General features: G+C 38.3%; 1 protein-coding gene across 1 annotated transcript in view; it reads left to right on the top strand.

Annotated features, from left to right (window-relative positions):
- LOC105439458 overlaps positions 1–15,213 on the top strand; it is a 50,611-nt gene extending 35,398 nt beyond the window's left edge. The window contains exon 5 of the mRNA XM_030978559.1: positions 14,622–15,213. Within this exon, the coding sequence (XP_030834419.1) occupies positions 14,622–15,213 (592 nt within the window). The remainder of the gene's footprint in view (positions 1–14,621) is intronic.
- The last annotated feature ends 1,361 nt before the right edge of the window (positions 15,214–16,574 follow it).

The following is a 16,574-nucleotide window of genomic DNA, read 5'->3' as shown; positions in this document are numbered from 1 at the left end:
AGAGCGTCCGACAAAATCTCAGTTGATGTGCTAAAAAATGAGCAATTTATTCACTTTTATTAAATTCTTTCCAAAACGGGACTGACGCTTCATAAAAAGGCTTATAATTGATACTTGAAGTATACTTAATTTGTTTTATGGGGATGCAAGGCCGCAACAGAGTCCTTTGCGCTTTCGAGATTCCTCGTCTTCGACGAGCCAGCACATCGCAGCAGTCCGCGGACGCCGTCATGTCTAGACCATGGATCACAGTTCGCACGGGCATCCCGGCGGCGATGAAGCGTTATCATAGTCGTCAAGCAGAGATCGCATGCACCCTCCGACTTGGACAAAACCTGATGACGCGTACTAAAGTTCTAAACAAAAATGTAATTCTTTAAACCATTTTTGACCTAGGGACGTTATTTTGATTTTATTTTATTTTATTTGATTTATTGGTTTCTGCATCTTTTTTCTTTTTTTCATCATACATTTTCATGAACATAACATGGCTTGATACAATATTTCAAGTGTATATAATTTTATACAGATAATAAACGATATTAAACAAATGTATTGAATTTAAACAAATATATTGAATGCATAATTAACATACATTAGATGCAGGAGGGCTACAGAAATAAGCAAAGTAGCTTGACGTGCCGGCAGCCAGGCGCGGATCCAGGATTTCTTAGGGGGGGGGGGGGGGGGGGGGGGGGGGGGGGACACTTTTTCTTTTTGGTCTCGAAATTTGAAAATTGGACATTTTGTTCCGTTGGGGGGGGGGGGGGTGAGGTCACCTTTTTTAGGTCAGCCATTGGCATATTTTTGTTATTTTCTTTAAATTAAAAAAAAAAAAAAAAAATCACAGAAAAGGGGGGGGGGGGTTGCTCCAAAATACACACAAAAAAAACCGAAGGGGGAAGGGTCAACCCCCTAACCCCCTCCCCCCTTCCGTACGTGCCTACTCGTCTGAAAATAGTTTTTCCCCTCCCGCGCGAAGCGCGGAAGCTTTTACGTTTCATTAAATCATTAGAAAAAGAAGACGATTCGTTGTACAGTTTTTTACTCTTAATCCTCGTCTTAATTCATCCCCCTCTCCCGCGCAAAGCTCGGAAGCTTTTACGTTTCATTAAATCATTAGAGAAAGAAGATGATTCGTTGTACCGTTTTCGACTCTCAATCCTCATCTGAATTCAGTTTTCCCCTCCTCCCTCCCTCGCGAAGCGCGGAAGCTTGTACGTTTCATTAAATCATTCGAGAAAGAAGACGATTCGTTGTACCGTTCTCGAAAATAATCCTCGTCTGAATACAGGTTTTACGTTTCATTAAATCATTAGCGAAATAAAACGATTCGTTGTACCGTTCTCGACTCTTAATCCTTGTCTAAATTCAGTTTTTCCCCCGCCTCGACGTTTCATTAAATTTTTAGAGAATGAAGACGATTCGTTGTTCCGCTCTCGAAAATAATTTAGTTTCCCCCACCCGCGCAAAGCGCGGAAGCTTTTACTTTTCATTAAATCATTAGAGAAAGAGGAAGATTCGTCGTACCGTTCTCGACTCTAAATCCTTGTCTAAATTCAGTTTCCCCCCTCCCACGCGAAGCGCGGAAGCTTTTACGTTTCATTAAATCATTAAAGAAAGAAGACGATTCGTTGTACAGTTCTCGACTCTTAATCCTTGTCTAAATTCAGTTTTCCCCCCGCTTCGACGTTTCATTAAATTTTTAGAGAATGAAGACGATTCGTTGTTCCGCTCTCGAAAATAATTTAGTTTCCCCGCAAAGCGCGGAAGCTTTTACTTTTCATTAAATCATTAGAGAAAGAGGAGGATTCGTCGTACCGTTCTCGACTCTTAATCCTTGTCTAAATCAATCCCCCCCTTCCGCGCGAAGCGCGGAAGCTTCGACGTTTCATTAAATTATTATAGAAAGAAGACGATTCGTTGTACCGTTCTCGACTCTTAATACTTGTCTGAATTTCAAATATGTTCTTTGTCTATTCCCTTTTCTTCCTACGTCCTCTTCCTTTACACTCCTCTCTTTTTTGGCCGGCGTTTATTGGGGGACCACCCCACCGCCCCCTGGCTACGCGCCTGCTGTCAGATGAACATATGTTGATACCTTGTCCGCCCCGGAAGCTCAGGGGTTTAAGGTTTTAATTTACGGTCAGATTAGCATTCAGGGGTCCGCCTTAGCGCCCTAGACGGGGTCCAGGGGTCAGAGCCCCGGAAGTTCAGGAGTTAAGGCATTTAATTACGGTCAGATGAGCATTATTTTGATACCTAATTGTTACAATGGCAGGTCACTAATTGGCTAGGGGTTCAGGGAGCGGAGCCCCGGAATCTCAAGGGTTTTAGGCACTCAATTACGGTCAGATGAGTATCGAGGGGCCCGTCTAAGGGCTCTTGGTTGGGTCCAGGGGGCAGAGCCCCCACAAGCTCAGGGGTTTTAGGCGTTTAATTACGGTCAGATGAGCATTGTTTATACCTTATTATTTGTGACACTAGCAGGACACTATTTGGCGTGGGGTCCAGGGGGCAGAGCCCCCAGAAATCAGAGGTTTTAGGCATTAAATGACCGTCATATGAGCATCTAAGGGCCCGCCTTAGGGCCCCAAGTGGAATCCAGGGGGCATTTTAGGCATTAATTTTAATCATGGTCAGATGAGCATATTTTGATACCCCATTATAATGTGACACTGGCAGTTAACTATTTTTTCTTTCTCGCTCTCTTTCTTTCTATTTCTCTTTAATATACTTTTTCAAAGAAATTGTGGGGGGAGGGGCTCGAGGATCCCGATCCCCGCGGTTCCGCGGGCCCTGATATGTAGGCATCTCAAGAAGCATTTTCTTGCCTGGCTGTAAATTTAGGAATTTGTCATTTTCAAACAAACGCATGAAGTGAGGAAAATTAACTCATTTCAGCATTATTTGTTAACCACCGTTATGGAATTATAAATAAACCACGTTTGAATTCTATTTCTCCAACCCCCCTCCCCTATCAGTATGCCAGTGGCCCCCCCCCTCCGATCTACACCTTGTTGGCGGGAAAATTGCAACTGATATCCCTTACCTTTCTTCATTCTCTTTTTTTTCCTTTCCCTTTCTCTCCTCTTTCACTTTCCCTTCCCTTCCTTATCTCTCTTTTAGGTTTGCTGGGGGGGGGGGGGGGGGGGGAGGGAATGGTCATTTTGGTCCCCAACCCGCTCCACACATTGTTGGCGGGATTAACCGCAACTAATCTCCGCTTCTTTTCTCCCTTTACTTTTTTTTCCTCTTTTTGTTCCCTTCTAGCTCTCCTCTTTTCCTTTTCGTTCCTTCTCTCTTTTTTTTAGCGGGGACGGGGGGGGGGGGGGGGGAGGGGGGGAGGCTAAAGTCTTTTGCCCCCCCTCCCCTCGATCCACAACTTGTTGGCGGGAAAATTGCAACTGATATCCCCCTTCTTTTCTTTTCTTCTTCCTATTTTGTCCTTCCCTTTATCTCCTCTTTATCTTTTTTCTTTCCCTTTCCTTCCTTCTCTTTTATTTTTTTATTGGGGGGGGGGGGGGGAGGGGGAGGCAAGTCCTTCCCCCCGATCTCCTTCTTCCCTCTTTTCTTTTCTTCTTCCTCTTTTTTCCCCTTTCTCTCCTCTTTCCCTTTTTTTCCTTCTCTCTCTCCTTTTTTTTTTTTTTTTTTTTTTTTTGCGGGGGGGGGGGGGGGGGGGCAAGGCACGCTCAGCCCCCTGGATCCGCGCCTGCCGGCAGCCCTCAACTTAGATACAACAATTCAAATAAAAATGAAAAAGAGTGACTTGCAGAGCAACTTTTCGGAAAAAACCTACATCTTTGCATTTCTCTGTTAAGTGGTAACTATCTTTAATATTAATTAATTGATATGTTATTAGGTGAGCTATTCACTCTAATTGTAAATAACTTCACTTTGTAAATGCTCCAGACCACAACAGTAGCCATTGGAAATAAATTATATTTGGATATGAGTTGTATTATTTCTGTTCTTATCTTTTAACTTCCCCCAAAAGCCCCAAACAATTAGTATTATTGGAAATATGAATTAATTTTTACAACTTGGGTTTAATTATAATCCCATTTTCCTACAATTCCTTTGCTAGTTATTGTCTTGGTCTCTGTAACCTTTAACATAAAGGCATTATAATATGTTATTGATCACAATTGTTCTCTTTGTACGCCTATATCATATGTTACAATATTTACAATTTCTAGTTTTTTAAACACATGTTCTAAGATAAAATGAATTAATTTTAACAACTTGACTACAATTGTTATCCCATTTTCCTCCCATTTCTTTGAAATTCATTGTGTTGGTCTCTGTAACCTTGAACAAAAAGGCATTATAATATTGATCAAAATAGTTCTCTTTGTACGCCTATATTGTATGCTACAATATTTTATAATTTCTAGTTTTTTATACACATGTTCTAATATAAAATAAATTAATTCTAACAACTTGACTACAATTGTTATCCCATTTTCCTCCCATTTCTTTGAAATTCATTGTGTTGGCCTCTGTAACCTTCAACAAAAAGGCATTATAATATAGATCAAAATAGTTCTCTTTGTACGCCTATATTGTATGTTAAAATATTTTATAATATCTAGTTTTTTTATACACATGTTCTAAGATAAAATGAATTAATTCTAACAACCTGACTATAATTGTTATCTCATTTTCATCCCATTTCTTTGCAATTCATTGTCTTGGTCTCTGTAACCTTGAACAAAAAGGCATTATGTGTGTTATTGAACACAATTGTTTTCTTTGTACGCCAATATTATATTTTACAATTTCTACACGTGTTATAAGATATCATATCACATAATTCCCTCCATTTGTCGGCATTATTTTACCATGTGTTGCGTAATACAACTCCCATGTATTGAGGTGAGAAAGAAGAGAAAGAAAGATTGGAAAGAAGAAAAATTGTATATTTATAAATTCGATATAGCATGTTCTTGTGGAAAAAACGGGAAAGAAAAAAAATCATATATAGATATTGTAATTTGTCGGCATTATTTTACCATGTGTAATATTCTACAACTTCAATGTATTTAATTGAGAAAGAAGAGTAAGAAAGAAAGGAGAGGAAAAAAGTATATATTTATATTGTAACTTCTATCTTGTATTTGTTATTCTTCTTACAGCTCACTCGTAGTTAGGTAGAAAAGAAGGGAAAGAAAAATACATTTATTGTGACTTTGATTTTATATTTCATATGGCTCCCTTGTAATTATATGGGAATAGAAGAGAAAGAAGGTATTGGGAAGGAAAAAAAAAATCTTTATTGCTTTAGTTCCCTCGTATCAAGGTAAAAGGAAGGAGAGAAACAAACTCTGCAATTTCTGTCTTTCATGTGTTTTATATTTCTCTCTCTTTTCAATTTACCCGTAACATATATGTTGTTTTACATTTTGTGGGATCTCAGTCTAGTCTAGGCATTTTTTGTCTGTATTTGAGGTCAGTCGTATAATTAAGTGAACCTACACACAGCAAGCTTAGCTGTCAAGTAGGTTCACTTTCCATTTGTGTACTGAATGGTTTATAGAATATTCTTTCATGTATCAATTACTGCTATTCGGGATTATTAATTTGTCCATATTACTTTAAAAAAAGAAATGTTTTGTAAAATGTATTATGCTTTGTTAATTTTCTATGGAGTCATCTAACTCAGCCTAGGCATGTGTACTCTAGGCTTAGATGGATTATGCATTTACATGAAGCTATATTTACCTGTGTAAATTAAACATAATGTTCTGACTTTTCTTTCACATAATCTAATTTTATATAAGGGTAGAAACCCATTTTTAATGCAAGTCTTCTTTACTGAATACAGATATTCAATGCATGTACAGGGAGCTTCATATATATCCATGTATCATTGTCACAACAGCTTGGTCCACCGTACTGTTTGTTTGTGATTTTAAAACCCAAACGTTCAAATACACTAATATAACAATAATAAATGCATTTTAACCGAGATGTCTAACGAATAAAAGGACCAGAAAAAGCATAAAGTGCTAATCATGTCTGGTACTTTAAAAATACAGTATCTTAACAAATAAAAAGTTTGTAAATATATGAATAATTATTGAATCTAGGTAAATATATTAGCTACATACTTGTCTACGTATCTAAGATAATATTTGTTTTTCTGTTTAAATACAGAGCCTAAACTTGTATAAATATTGGTCGTTTGTCGGACGATGAAGGGGTCTGAGCTACCGTAGGGTGTAGGGTAGACTCGGGATTAACTCATAGCCTGCCATAAGGCTGCATGCACGCTAGCCATGTGGCAGGATAAGAGTTAAGCGGCCGTTAGGTGATGAGAGCTGTAGAGCAAGCTGCACATCGGAAAAATCTTATCAGCCTCAAACTTCAAATGTTGTCAGCTGCACCACTTGGACATTCTTCATATTTACATTACATATTAAAGATACTATGTCCCTTTTGCAGCCAGCATCAAATTCTGTAGAACTTTGCAGAAATTATGAATATGTCATGTATGTCCTATCTGTGAAATTTAAACATTATTAGTGTACTAGTAATCACATTATGCAAGGAAACTCGTTTACCTTCTAGACCTCACTGTCAGACACTATTGAATGATCGACTGACATGTTTTTTCTTTGGTAATAACATACATAAAACGAGCTGTAACAGGTACATGATCATTTGTCTACATCAATAACCCACTACTTGTAATGGCCGAAATTAAACTGATTGCATCTTTGTGCAACACAACACATCGTTTAAACTGACTCTTTTGTAGTTTCCGATGCTTCATGTATTCGGTCAGCTGGACTATCTATATCGAAACCCATTTACACGAATAATAGGCTCCCATGTAAAAAAAAAAAAAAAAAAAAAAAATACCAACGTATGTATAATTGAATTTACTTTGCCGGATGACCCAATGCAGGGCCTTTTCATATGCACTCTGCTACAACGTATGAAAACGAATAATTTCACCATTTCTATAGTGTGATATACACTGCCTGACCAATCTTTTCAAAAAATCACACATCTCCTTTATCATGAAATCACCCAAGTATAACCCTTTGGGGTACAATATTAGTCTAGTTATTAAGGATAGCTATTGTCCCCTATTCGTAAGCTTCGATATCATTCTGTATCATCTTTCAATGAATACTCTATCTTGTGCATTATAATGCTTGGTCAATATATATTCTGGTGTAGGCTTCTTCATTATCAAACATTCAAACATTATGTAACGGGATTATTAGGGATTATCGAATATTTGGGTGAAAATCGAACGGTATACAACACTGCAGATAATTTTGTTATTTATCTGTTGCTTTATATTTTAATACGTGTATGTAGGGCGAATGTGGAAATAGCTAACAACGATGAATAAAATCAAATTTATAATAAAAGCATCATTATGAATATGGAGATTTTACAAGAGTGAACATCTATTGTATGTGTGCCTGTGTGTGTGAATATGTGTGTGTGTGCGTGTGTTTGTGTGTGTGTGTGAATGCTGTCGTTAGGGTACAAAATGTTTAAATATCACAGAAAAGGCAATGTAAACATATTTGGACTTTACATATCACAATTTAAAAAAATAACTGTCAGCATTCAAGTAAAATTGTTAATGAATTTCGATACCACCTTGGTGATCAATGTAGTGATGATTATGACTTCTAAGATGAGGATGATGACGAAGATGAAGATGACAATAATGATGCATGTGATGATACTTTTAAAAGCATTTTTAATGATTTTTATATCAATGTATTAATCAAGTCCACTATAATGTACAATCAAGGGTGTCGATTTGTATCCGTGGTTGGGGGGATGATAGGTGCCAAAATATTTCGGAAATAGATCAAAGCAACCAAGAGGTAGAAGCGTGTCAGGTTGCACCCCTCCCCAATCGCGTAGCCCGGCAGGATTTCCTTTTAGGGGGGGGGGGGGGGGAGGAAGTGAGCACACAAAGCGTGCGAAGCGCGCTCCCTAGGGGTTGGGTGCAGGGAGGGAGGAGTTTCCCCCTCCGGGCCCCGCGAAGCGCGGAAGCTTTAAATTATTAGGAAAGAAGACGATTCGTTGGAACATTCTCGACTCTTAATCCTTGTTTGAATCAAGTTTCCCTCCCAGCGCGTAGCGCGGAAGCTCTGACGTTTCATTAGATTATTAAAGAAAGAAGACGATTCGATGTACCATTCTTGACTCTTAATCCTTGTCTGAATTCAGTTCCCCCCTCCCGCGCTAGCTTTGACGTTTCATTTAATCATTAGAGTAAGAAGACGATTTATTACCGTTCTCGACTCTTAAAGGGATCGTTTAACAATGCTAAATGCGAGATACACGGTCCTACGTGTTATCAGTGTCTGTGATATGGTGTAATATTGAAGCCCTAAAAAAATTGCGCTTCAAAATGATCAAGAAGTGCCTCAAAAAAGTAAAAATCTTTGAGTGACCGGTTTTACCATACTCGTTTTCCCCAATAGACTGTAGTGTTATGAAAACCGTCAGGCGAACGGTTTTCAAAATTTGTAATTCCAATCATAAATATCTTGATAATCAGACAGGCGATCGGCTTGTAAAAGTCATGGGGTTCCTGACTGACCTAAAGGTTTATAATTATCATTGCATCATGAGCTAAATCCAGAATTTTGTTTCAGAATCTGAGACAAAGTTACCGGATCCCTTTGATCCTTGTCTGAATTCAGTTCCCCCCCCCCTCCCGCGCGAAGCGGGGAATTTTTTACGTTTCAAATAATTATTACTCTTCAGCCTTGTCTGAATTCTTTTTCGCCCATCCCGCGCGAAGCGCGGAAGCTTTCACGTTTCATTATTAGAGAAAGAAGACGATTCGTTGTATCGTGTTCTTGTCTGAATTTAGTTTCCCACTGCGGAAGCTTTGTACACTGTGGCTCATAAAGGTTGAATATTTTTTTTTAACCTCAATTTTTTAAGTTAGGGACCAGGGTAAAATGCAATAAATTATTGAAAATTTATTGCATTTTCTGTGTTTTTTTTCTTTATGGAAACTGCCCCCTACCCTAGCCCCCGCTGCGTACAGTCATGGTTCAGTGACAAAGCAAAGGCCTCGCAACTGTGAGGCCCCAGGATCAAAACCGTGTCAATGTGCTATATTAGTGCCCTTTTGTGGGGCATTGATCCTCATTACTGTCATTTATGACTTAAGGGCGTAGGTCCCCTAGTTGATAAGCATAGTAGCACACACATGCTTCAGCAGTCACGCGAAACACACATTGGCAAATTACTATTCAATAAGATATGAGAATGTATACTATTATCTAGATCTATTATTTTAAATTATTTTTAAAATAATTCCGTAAATTGAGGTAAAAAAAAAATATTCCACCTTTATGAGCGACAGTGTATTTCAATAAATTATTACTCTTAATCCTTGTCTGAATTCATTTTTGCCCATCTCGCGCGAAGCGCGGAAGCTTTCACGTTTCATTTAATTAGTACTCTTAATCCTTGTCTTAATTCACTTTCGCCCATTCCTGCGCGAAGCTTTCACATTTCATTACATTATTAGAGAAAGAAGACGATTAATTTATGGTGTCCTTGTCTGAATTCAGTTTCCCTCCTGCCGCGCGAAGCGCGGAAGCTTTGATAGTTCAATAAATTATTACTCTTAATCCTTGTCCATATTCATTTTCGCCCATCCCACGCGAAGCGCGGAAGCTTTACTGTTTCATTAAATTATTAGAGAAGGAGGACGATTCGTTGTATCATGTCCTTGTGTGAATTCAGTCCCCCCCCCCCATATACGGTTGTCTCATTTACTTCGTATATATATGGATGTATTATGAAAATGAGATAGCAAAATGTGTATATTGATGGTCATCTTGCATCGGGCTCTCATCATTAATTTTTCTCTTTATTCATTTTTTTATGGTGAATTATTGGGGGGGGGGGGGGATGATTGTACAGGCCAACCCCCCACCTGAAATATTGGGGGGGGGGGGGGGGCATATACCCCCCATCCCCCCGGGATCGACACCCTTGTGTACAATACAAAAGAAAGCAAATGGCGTTTTACAAATCTCATTTGTTATCATTATTCTTAATATCACTATAATTAATATTTCTATCTTTATTATCATTGTTATCATTATTATTGTCATTGGTATCGGTATCATTATTATCATTATCATCACCATCGTTACAGTACAATGCAATTCAATATAATACAATTATTGCAGGACATGTAATTTATAGGTGTCTTTAGTTTTCGTTGGATGCAGTATTTATAGGCTGTACCTATTAATATCCTTCGCCGCCATTCGGCTATCCCACCGAATCTTAGTCGGTGAATGACTTACACCTAACATTAGGGAATTTTAGATTTGCACGTCAACATAGTGGACTGCTACGTGTGACGTTTTTAAGGCACTGGCAGTGCCTTTCACATCGATCTAAAAGTCCCTATTGTAAACCACCGCATATCGTAGATTGCCTATCCCCAATGCCAGATTAACCACGTGATCATTTAGACAGCAAGTCAGAGGACGTCCCTCGCCGTCTATAGCCTTTCTATAGAAGACGCTTGATCCATGAGCGGAGCACTAGACAATAGGGACCTTTTGATTTGCACGTTTACGAGTATACTGCAGTGTGTGTGTAATTGGGTTTTTACAGACGTGTATCAATCAGATATGATTATTTACGTCTGGGGACCGACTTTTAACGTCACCATCCGAAAGACGTGACTCAGTTTCGAACCTGCGTCCTCGGCTGAATCAGTTTGTAACTTCCACTGTTAGCTGGATTACAGGCGCACGCCACAACGCCTAGTTATAAGTATACTGCAACGTATGAAGTCATTTTTTAAGCAGTGCGCATGCAACCCTGCTTTTTAAATGACCGCAGACGTAGCAGTCAACTACTGAACGTGCAAATCGAAAAGTCCCTACTACAACAAGCCTAGAGCACAGGTGCTAGCTACGAAGCACACTCATTGGGCAGGGTAGTCCTTTAAAAAGTGTTATTCTCAAGATGATGTCATTTCGGCCTCGGCCATCAGAAACCTTCTGATTAACTTGCATATTAGTCTCAGCTCTGTCCTTATGATGTCTTACATCAATTGTGTATATGATTAATTTCTGTGATGAACATTACTCATTAAAACTTCACTTTTGGCAGATCAAGAATTTGCACAAGCAGGGTAACTTGTGTAGTTTTTAGAGTTTTATAGTTACCTTATCGTAGCATCGTACTAGCGTTTTAAATGGAACGAAGGGATTTCTTGCATTATGATTTTCTGTAAAGTATTCCATTGCCGCTTTAACTATTTACCATAAATAAAGCGTGGATTTATTATTATTATTATTATTTTTTTTATAAATAATTTGTTAATATTATTATTTTTTTTGTTTTGGGGGATAATTGATAGACATAGTTATCCGATAACATGTTTGGATATTTCCCCCACCATATCACAACATTGTCACAATTATATTCTTTCTTAACCTACATCGGCAAGATCGGTTAGGTCATACTAGTGTATAAAGGGACACTAGGTCATACGAGCGTAAGACGAGAACGCCTACCTCAGAAATGTTCGTGTTAATTTCGTTAATAATTATTCGAGACTTTTAGACATCTTGTATTTCAATATAGCACTTCAACATAAATGGAAACAGAAACAGGGTGTCATAATATTAATATTTCTGTACGATTTCTGTTTAAAGAGTTTCAGGTTTTAATTGCCGACTAGTAGGCCCATTATAAATATCTAATGTCGGTGTCAATTACCATTTGATATCAATTTCTGTGCGATTTCTGTCAAATGAGTTTCAGGTTTTAATTGCCGACTACATTGTGAGTAAAAAAAGGGATTACACCTACAAAATTGCTAATTATTAAAAAAAAAAAAAATCATCTATGAACAGTAAATTATTATACATCTCCTGTTCATCTAAGCGTGTACACATACCACACAAAAATGATGCCGAATGATTTGGGATAAAACAGTCTTTCATAAGATGTATAATAATTTACTAATCATGGATGATTTTTAAAAAATAATTAGCAATTTTCTAGGTGAAAACTTATTTTTGGCTCACACTGTAGTTGGCAATTAAAACCTGAAACTCATTAAACAGAAACCGCACAGTAGTAGGCCTATTATATCTAATGTCGGTGTTAACTACCACTTGAAATCAATTTTTCCCTTTGTGTTCTTTAAAGTATAACCGTTTACATTTCTTATTTAGTTTTTTGCGTGTCATTTAATCACTTGTAAATGTTTAAATGTTCATCCAAAAATACAATATGAATTTTGGTTTCGTCTGAACACATTCATAATTGTTTCCCAAAACTTTATTTTAGTTTTGGTTACTAATTTAGAATATGATAACCACAATTTTTTGAAGGAAAGCGAAATTCGGAGCGCTTAATTTGAGGCTGACCGTCTGCAGCAAAGGATACAAATTTGTTAATGCATCTATGAGCTTGTGTTAGCATATGATATTCAAGAGCGATATATTATCATTAGACAAAGGTCTACTTTTACTTTTTCAGAGGTGATATATTGACGTCATGGCAAACGGCTCAATCTTGTACCCGTTGCTCGTCGCTTGTCTCCTCGTCAGCTCGTCCTTCCAATCTTTACATCGACACGATGGAGATTCGGCGATGACATCTTTAACACTGGACATGGAAAAATCTTTCCATGGATGCGACCAGAACCTGGAATCGAAAGCGGCTTCTTGCAGATTTAAACACCTGGACACTGTTCCCCAGAGTCTCTCTGAGGATACCGAGGACCTTGACTTGTCTTATAACAACATCACCAAACTCTTGAATTCCTCTTTTGAAGTTTACCCTGTAATATACAACTTGAAAATTTCTTCTAACAATGTAAGAGCGATAGAATCCGCCGCTTTTTACCCCCTCAAGGGCTTAATGTACCTGTCTCTATCCCATAACTCGCGTCTTGTGCTTCCAGCAACAGATGTCTTCGTGATGTCTTCACGGCTTTCCATTCTCGATTTATCGTCAACAAACTTGGAGTCGCTCCCCAATGACATTCTGAAATGGAGTCCCAATCTATTTGAGGTAGATCTGTCCTCCAACCAGTTCTCCTCTATCAATATAAGTTCTTGTGGCATGGCCGACGATGTAAACATGGCTGGTAATCGACTACAACACCTTACGGCGAGAGATTTCATCTTTGTGTGCCACACTGACACTCTATATCTTTCAAGAAACCCTATTCAATCAGTAGACCCTGATGTGATCGCATCACTACATGTTCGCTCTTTGATGCTAGGTTACTATGCATATCTTTTGAGTTACGAGGTGTTGGCGAACATCACCCTCGGAATATCAACATCAGACATCAAACGGCTTAGAATCGAGTTTTGTTCTGTTGGTGCATTTCCCAAAGGTTTATTTGATCCACTGCGCAATTCTTCTCTCTCTGTTCTGGATTTCTTTGGGTGCGACCTCAATAGCCTTCATCCTCTAGTCTTCTCCAATTTGACAAAACTCAAACAATTCAGTTTCAGTAATAACAAACTCCCCATAGAAGAAATTCAACCAGACTTTTTCGAGGGCATGAATTCATTAAAGGTACTGACAATCAACAACAACCGAGTAAGAAAAATAAATCCTCACGATCAGACTTGGACAGTGGACTTATCGAAGTTGGACTTATCCGGTAATCTGTTTGCAGAAATATCTACATCTGCATTTCGCGGGTTAGGAAATTTAACTTTCTTAGACATGAGCTCGAACGAATACCTTTCTGTCTTTCAGCTGACGGCCTTTTCAGGCCTTGACAATATTCAAACGATTGATTTGACCGAAAGTCGTATATTTGTTCTGGAATTGAACACCCCAATATTAAGGTCACTTTCCCTAAACTATCTTCGTTCAGACTTGCCTCCTTTGGAACCAGGACATTCCTTTCAATATTTACAATCCCTTGTTAGTTTAGACATGAAAGACTCTAAGCTCTTCATGATGAACATATGGAATGAAGATAGAAACGCGTCTCTTTTCGATGGATTATTGAATCTTAATCATTTGGACTTGAGTAGTAACCGTTACCTGATTTTTGGAAGAGGTCTACCGCCAAGGATATTCCAACGACTATCTGTTTTACAAGAGCTTTATCTAGACTACTGCGATATTACAAATCTACACCCTCTTGTCTTCTCGGGGTTAGAATCGCTTCAGATGTTGAGTTTGAAAGGAAACAACATCAAGCATACCCACGTTGATGTATTGTCGGGGTTGGGTCAAATAAAAAGTATCAACTTTGAAGGAAACCTTATCTCATACTTGGAGGAGCAAATGTTCTCAAATAACGGGAAGCTCACAAATCTTTCCTTGGCCAACAACAGATTAACGCGCCTTAATGAAAGCACTTTCAAGCCGATCTTTTCCTCCATTTCATCACTTGATCTATCAAGGAATCCAATCAATTGTAACTGTGATCTAAAATGGCTTATTGGTTGGTTACATGAACCTTTACTCCTGATAGACAAAGAGAATACTATTTGTTCGTCAGCATCTCTGGAGCCTCTTCGTGAGAAACCCCTGCTTGATTTTGATCCAAATAAACTCTGTGTAATAAACAATAGTCTATTCTTTCTGATTCCCCTTGCCTCTATTAGCTTGGTTGTAATCAGCGTGCTGTTGTATTACTACCGATGGCAGTTGAGGTACAAACTCTTTCTCTTCAAACTGGCCGCTGTGGGCTATAACGAGATGCGGGACGTCCGAGACCACAATGACTACGAGTTTGACGTGAACATCATTTTCTACGACGATGACGAAGAATGGATTCGCGAACAGCTCCGACCGGCTCTCGAAGAACGGCTTCCACAGTTTCAGAGGAACGTATTTGGTGACGAAGACCTTGTGTTGGGTATGCATTACTTAGATTCCGTCGATTACGTGGTGAGCCATAGTTACAAGACTATCATATTGCTTAGCAGAGCTGCTGTGCACGACCACTGGTTCATACTCAAGTTCCGTACGGCCATGGACCACGTAAGTGACACTCTGACTGAATTCGTAGTCGTGGTCTTCCTTGAAGACATCCCAGATGATGAAATGCCATTCCTGGCGAGGTTGTACCTCAGTGATGGCAGACCCTATGTTCACTGGACTGAGAACGTGAGAGGACAAGAATATTTCTGGGATGAATTGACCAAAAATCTGACAATTAATCTAAGGACCAATGACTTGATCCCAAACGAGTAGCAGTCATGTAGGAATATAGAGATATGTGCGATGGTAATCAGTAATGATAGTGGTAATAGTAGTAGTAGTAGCTGTAGAAATAGTAGCAGCAGCAGCAGCAGTAGTAGTAGTAGTAGTAGTAGTAGTAGCAGCAGTATTAAAAGTTATAGTGCTAGGAGGAGGAGTAGTAGTAGTAGTAGTAGTAGTAGTAGTAGTAGTAATAGCAACAGCAACAGCAGTAATAGAAGTAGTAGTAATTAGGAGTAGTGGTAGTAATATTAGTAGTCGTAGTAGTATTATTAGTAGTATAATCACCCTACTTATATTGTTACTATTATACTAGTATCATCATATTGTTTTCTTGATATTAATAGTCACTACCATCAGTATAATTATCATCTTTATCCATTAATAACATCATCGTCATTAGTACTATTTTATTGATATCATCGCCAACATCATCACCATCATCACCACTATCATTGTTGTTATTGATGTTGTTTCTGTTAAAGGTATACATGAAATTACAATATGTTAGAAAATCGGTAAGTTAGTTTGCAATCATGTCGACTTAACGTGTGTTCTCGTGGTATGGTGGCTTTATCACATGGTTGGATGCAAATCTCTATCGTACTTGTATCGACAGTTTCTTTCTATGCATTTAAAGAGAAGGTTGAGTTCTGGGGAGAGGTGAACAATAATTTGTGAGCGTTTTCATTGTTATTTATATGCAAGTATGGAAGATAATCACAGAAAAAATTGTTCCCTGAAGAGCATGGCTCTTCAAATGCCTTCCTATTTTAAATATAATTGAACAGCTTAAAAATGTGGGCCTCATTTTTATGCCACATGTTTGTGTAGTCCCATATACATCTTTCTGTGTACATTGCTTGTTACTTTTACCGAGACTGGGCGAAATTTCTTATCAATTGCACTTGCAGTACGCACCAATATTTATATGCTACATGACCAACTATATCTGTTGATTCCACATCGTTTCTTTCACAATACAATCGCATGACCAGAACTCAACTTTATCTTTAACGATTTCTATATTTCTCTAAGGCTAAGCGCACACTATACGATCTGATGCGATCCGACTTTGGAAAAATGTACAACAGCATTTTATATGAACATTCCAACACGTAAAATCTTGATGATTGAGACTCTGTTTATCCATGTAATGTAGAGGAAAAGGTAAATCGGCTCAGAATCTTAGTGACGTCATACCAGTAATACGATTGTCTACGATTTGAAGTCGATTCAGAATTAATTGTGGCTAATAGGCTTAGAGGCACTAAAATGGTTGTTGTTCTTATCATTATTTGCAATGTAAATCAGCAAAACGTTCTTTGCTTAAATTTCCATAACTAAATAAATAA

This window comes from Strongylocentrotus purpuratus, unplaced genomic scaffold (assembly GCF_000002235.5).
Source record: "Strongylocentrotus purpuratus isolate Spur 01 unplaced genomic scaffold, Spur_5.0 spur5_scaffold_1, whole genome shotgun sequence".
NCBI classification, from domain to species: Eukaryota; Metazoa; Echinodermata; class Echinoidea; order Camarodonta; family Strongylocentrotidae; genus Strongylocentrotus; species Strongylocentrotus purpuratus.
Note: the sequence above shows the minus strand (reverse complement) of the source record. Positions and strands in the feature narration are given on the sequence as shown.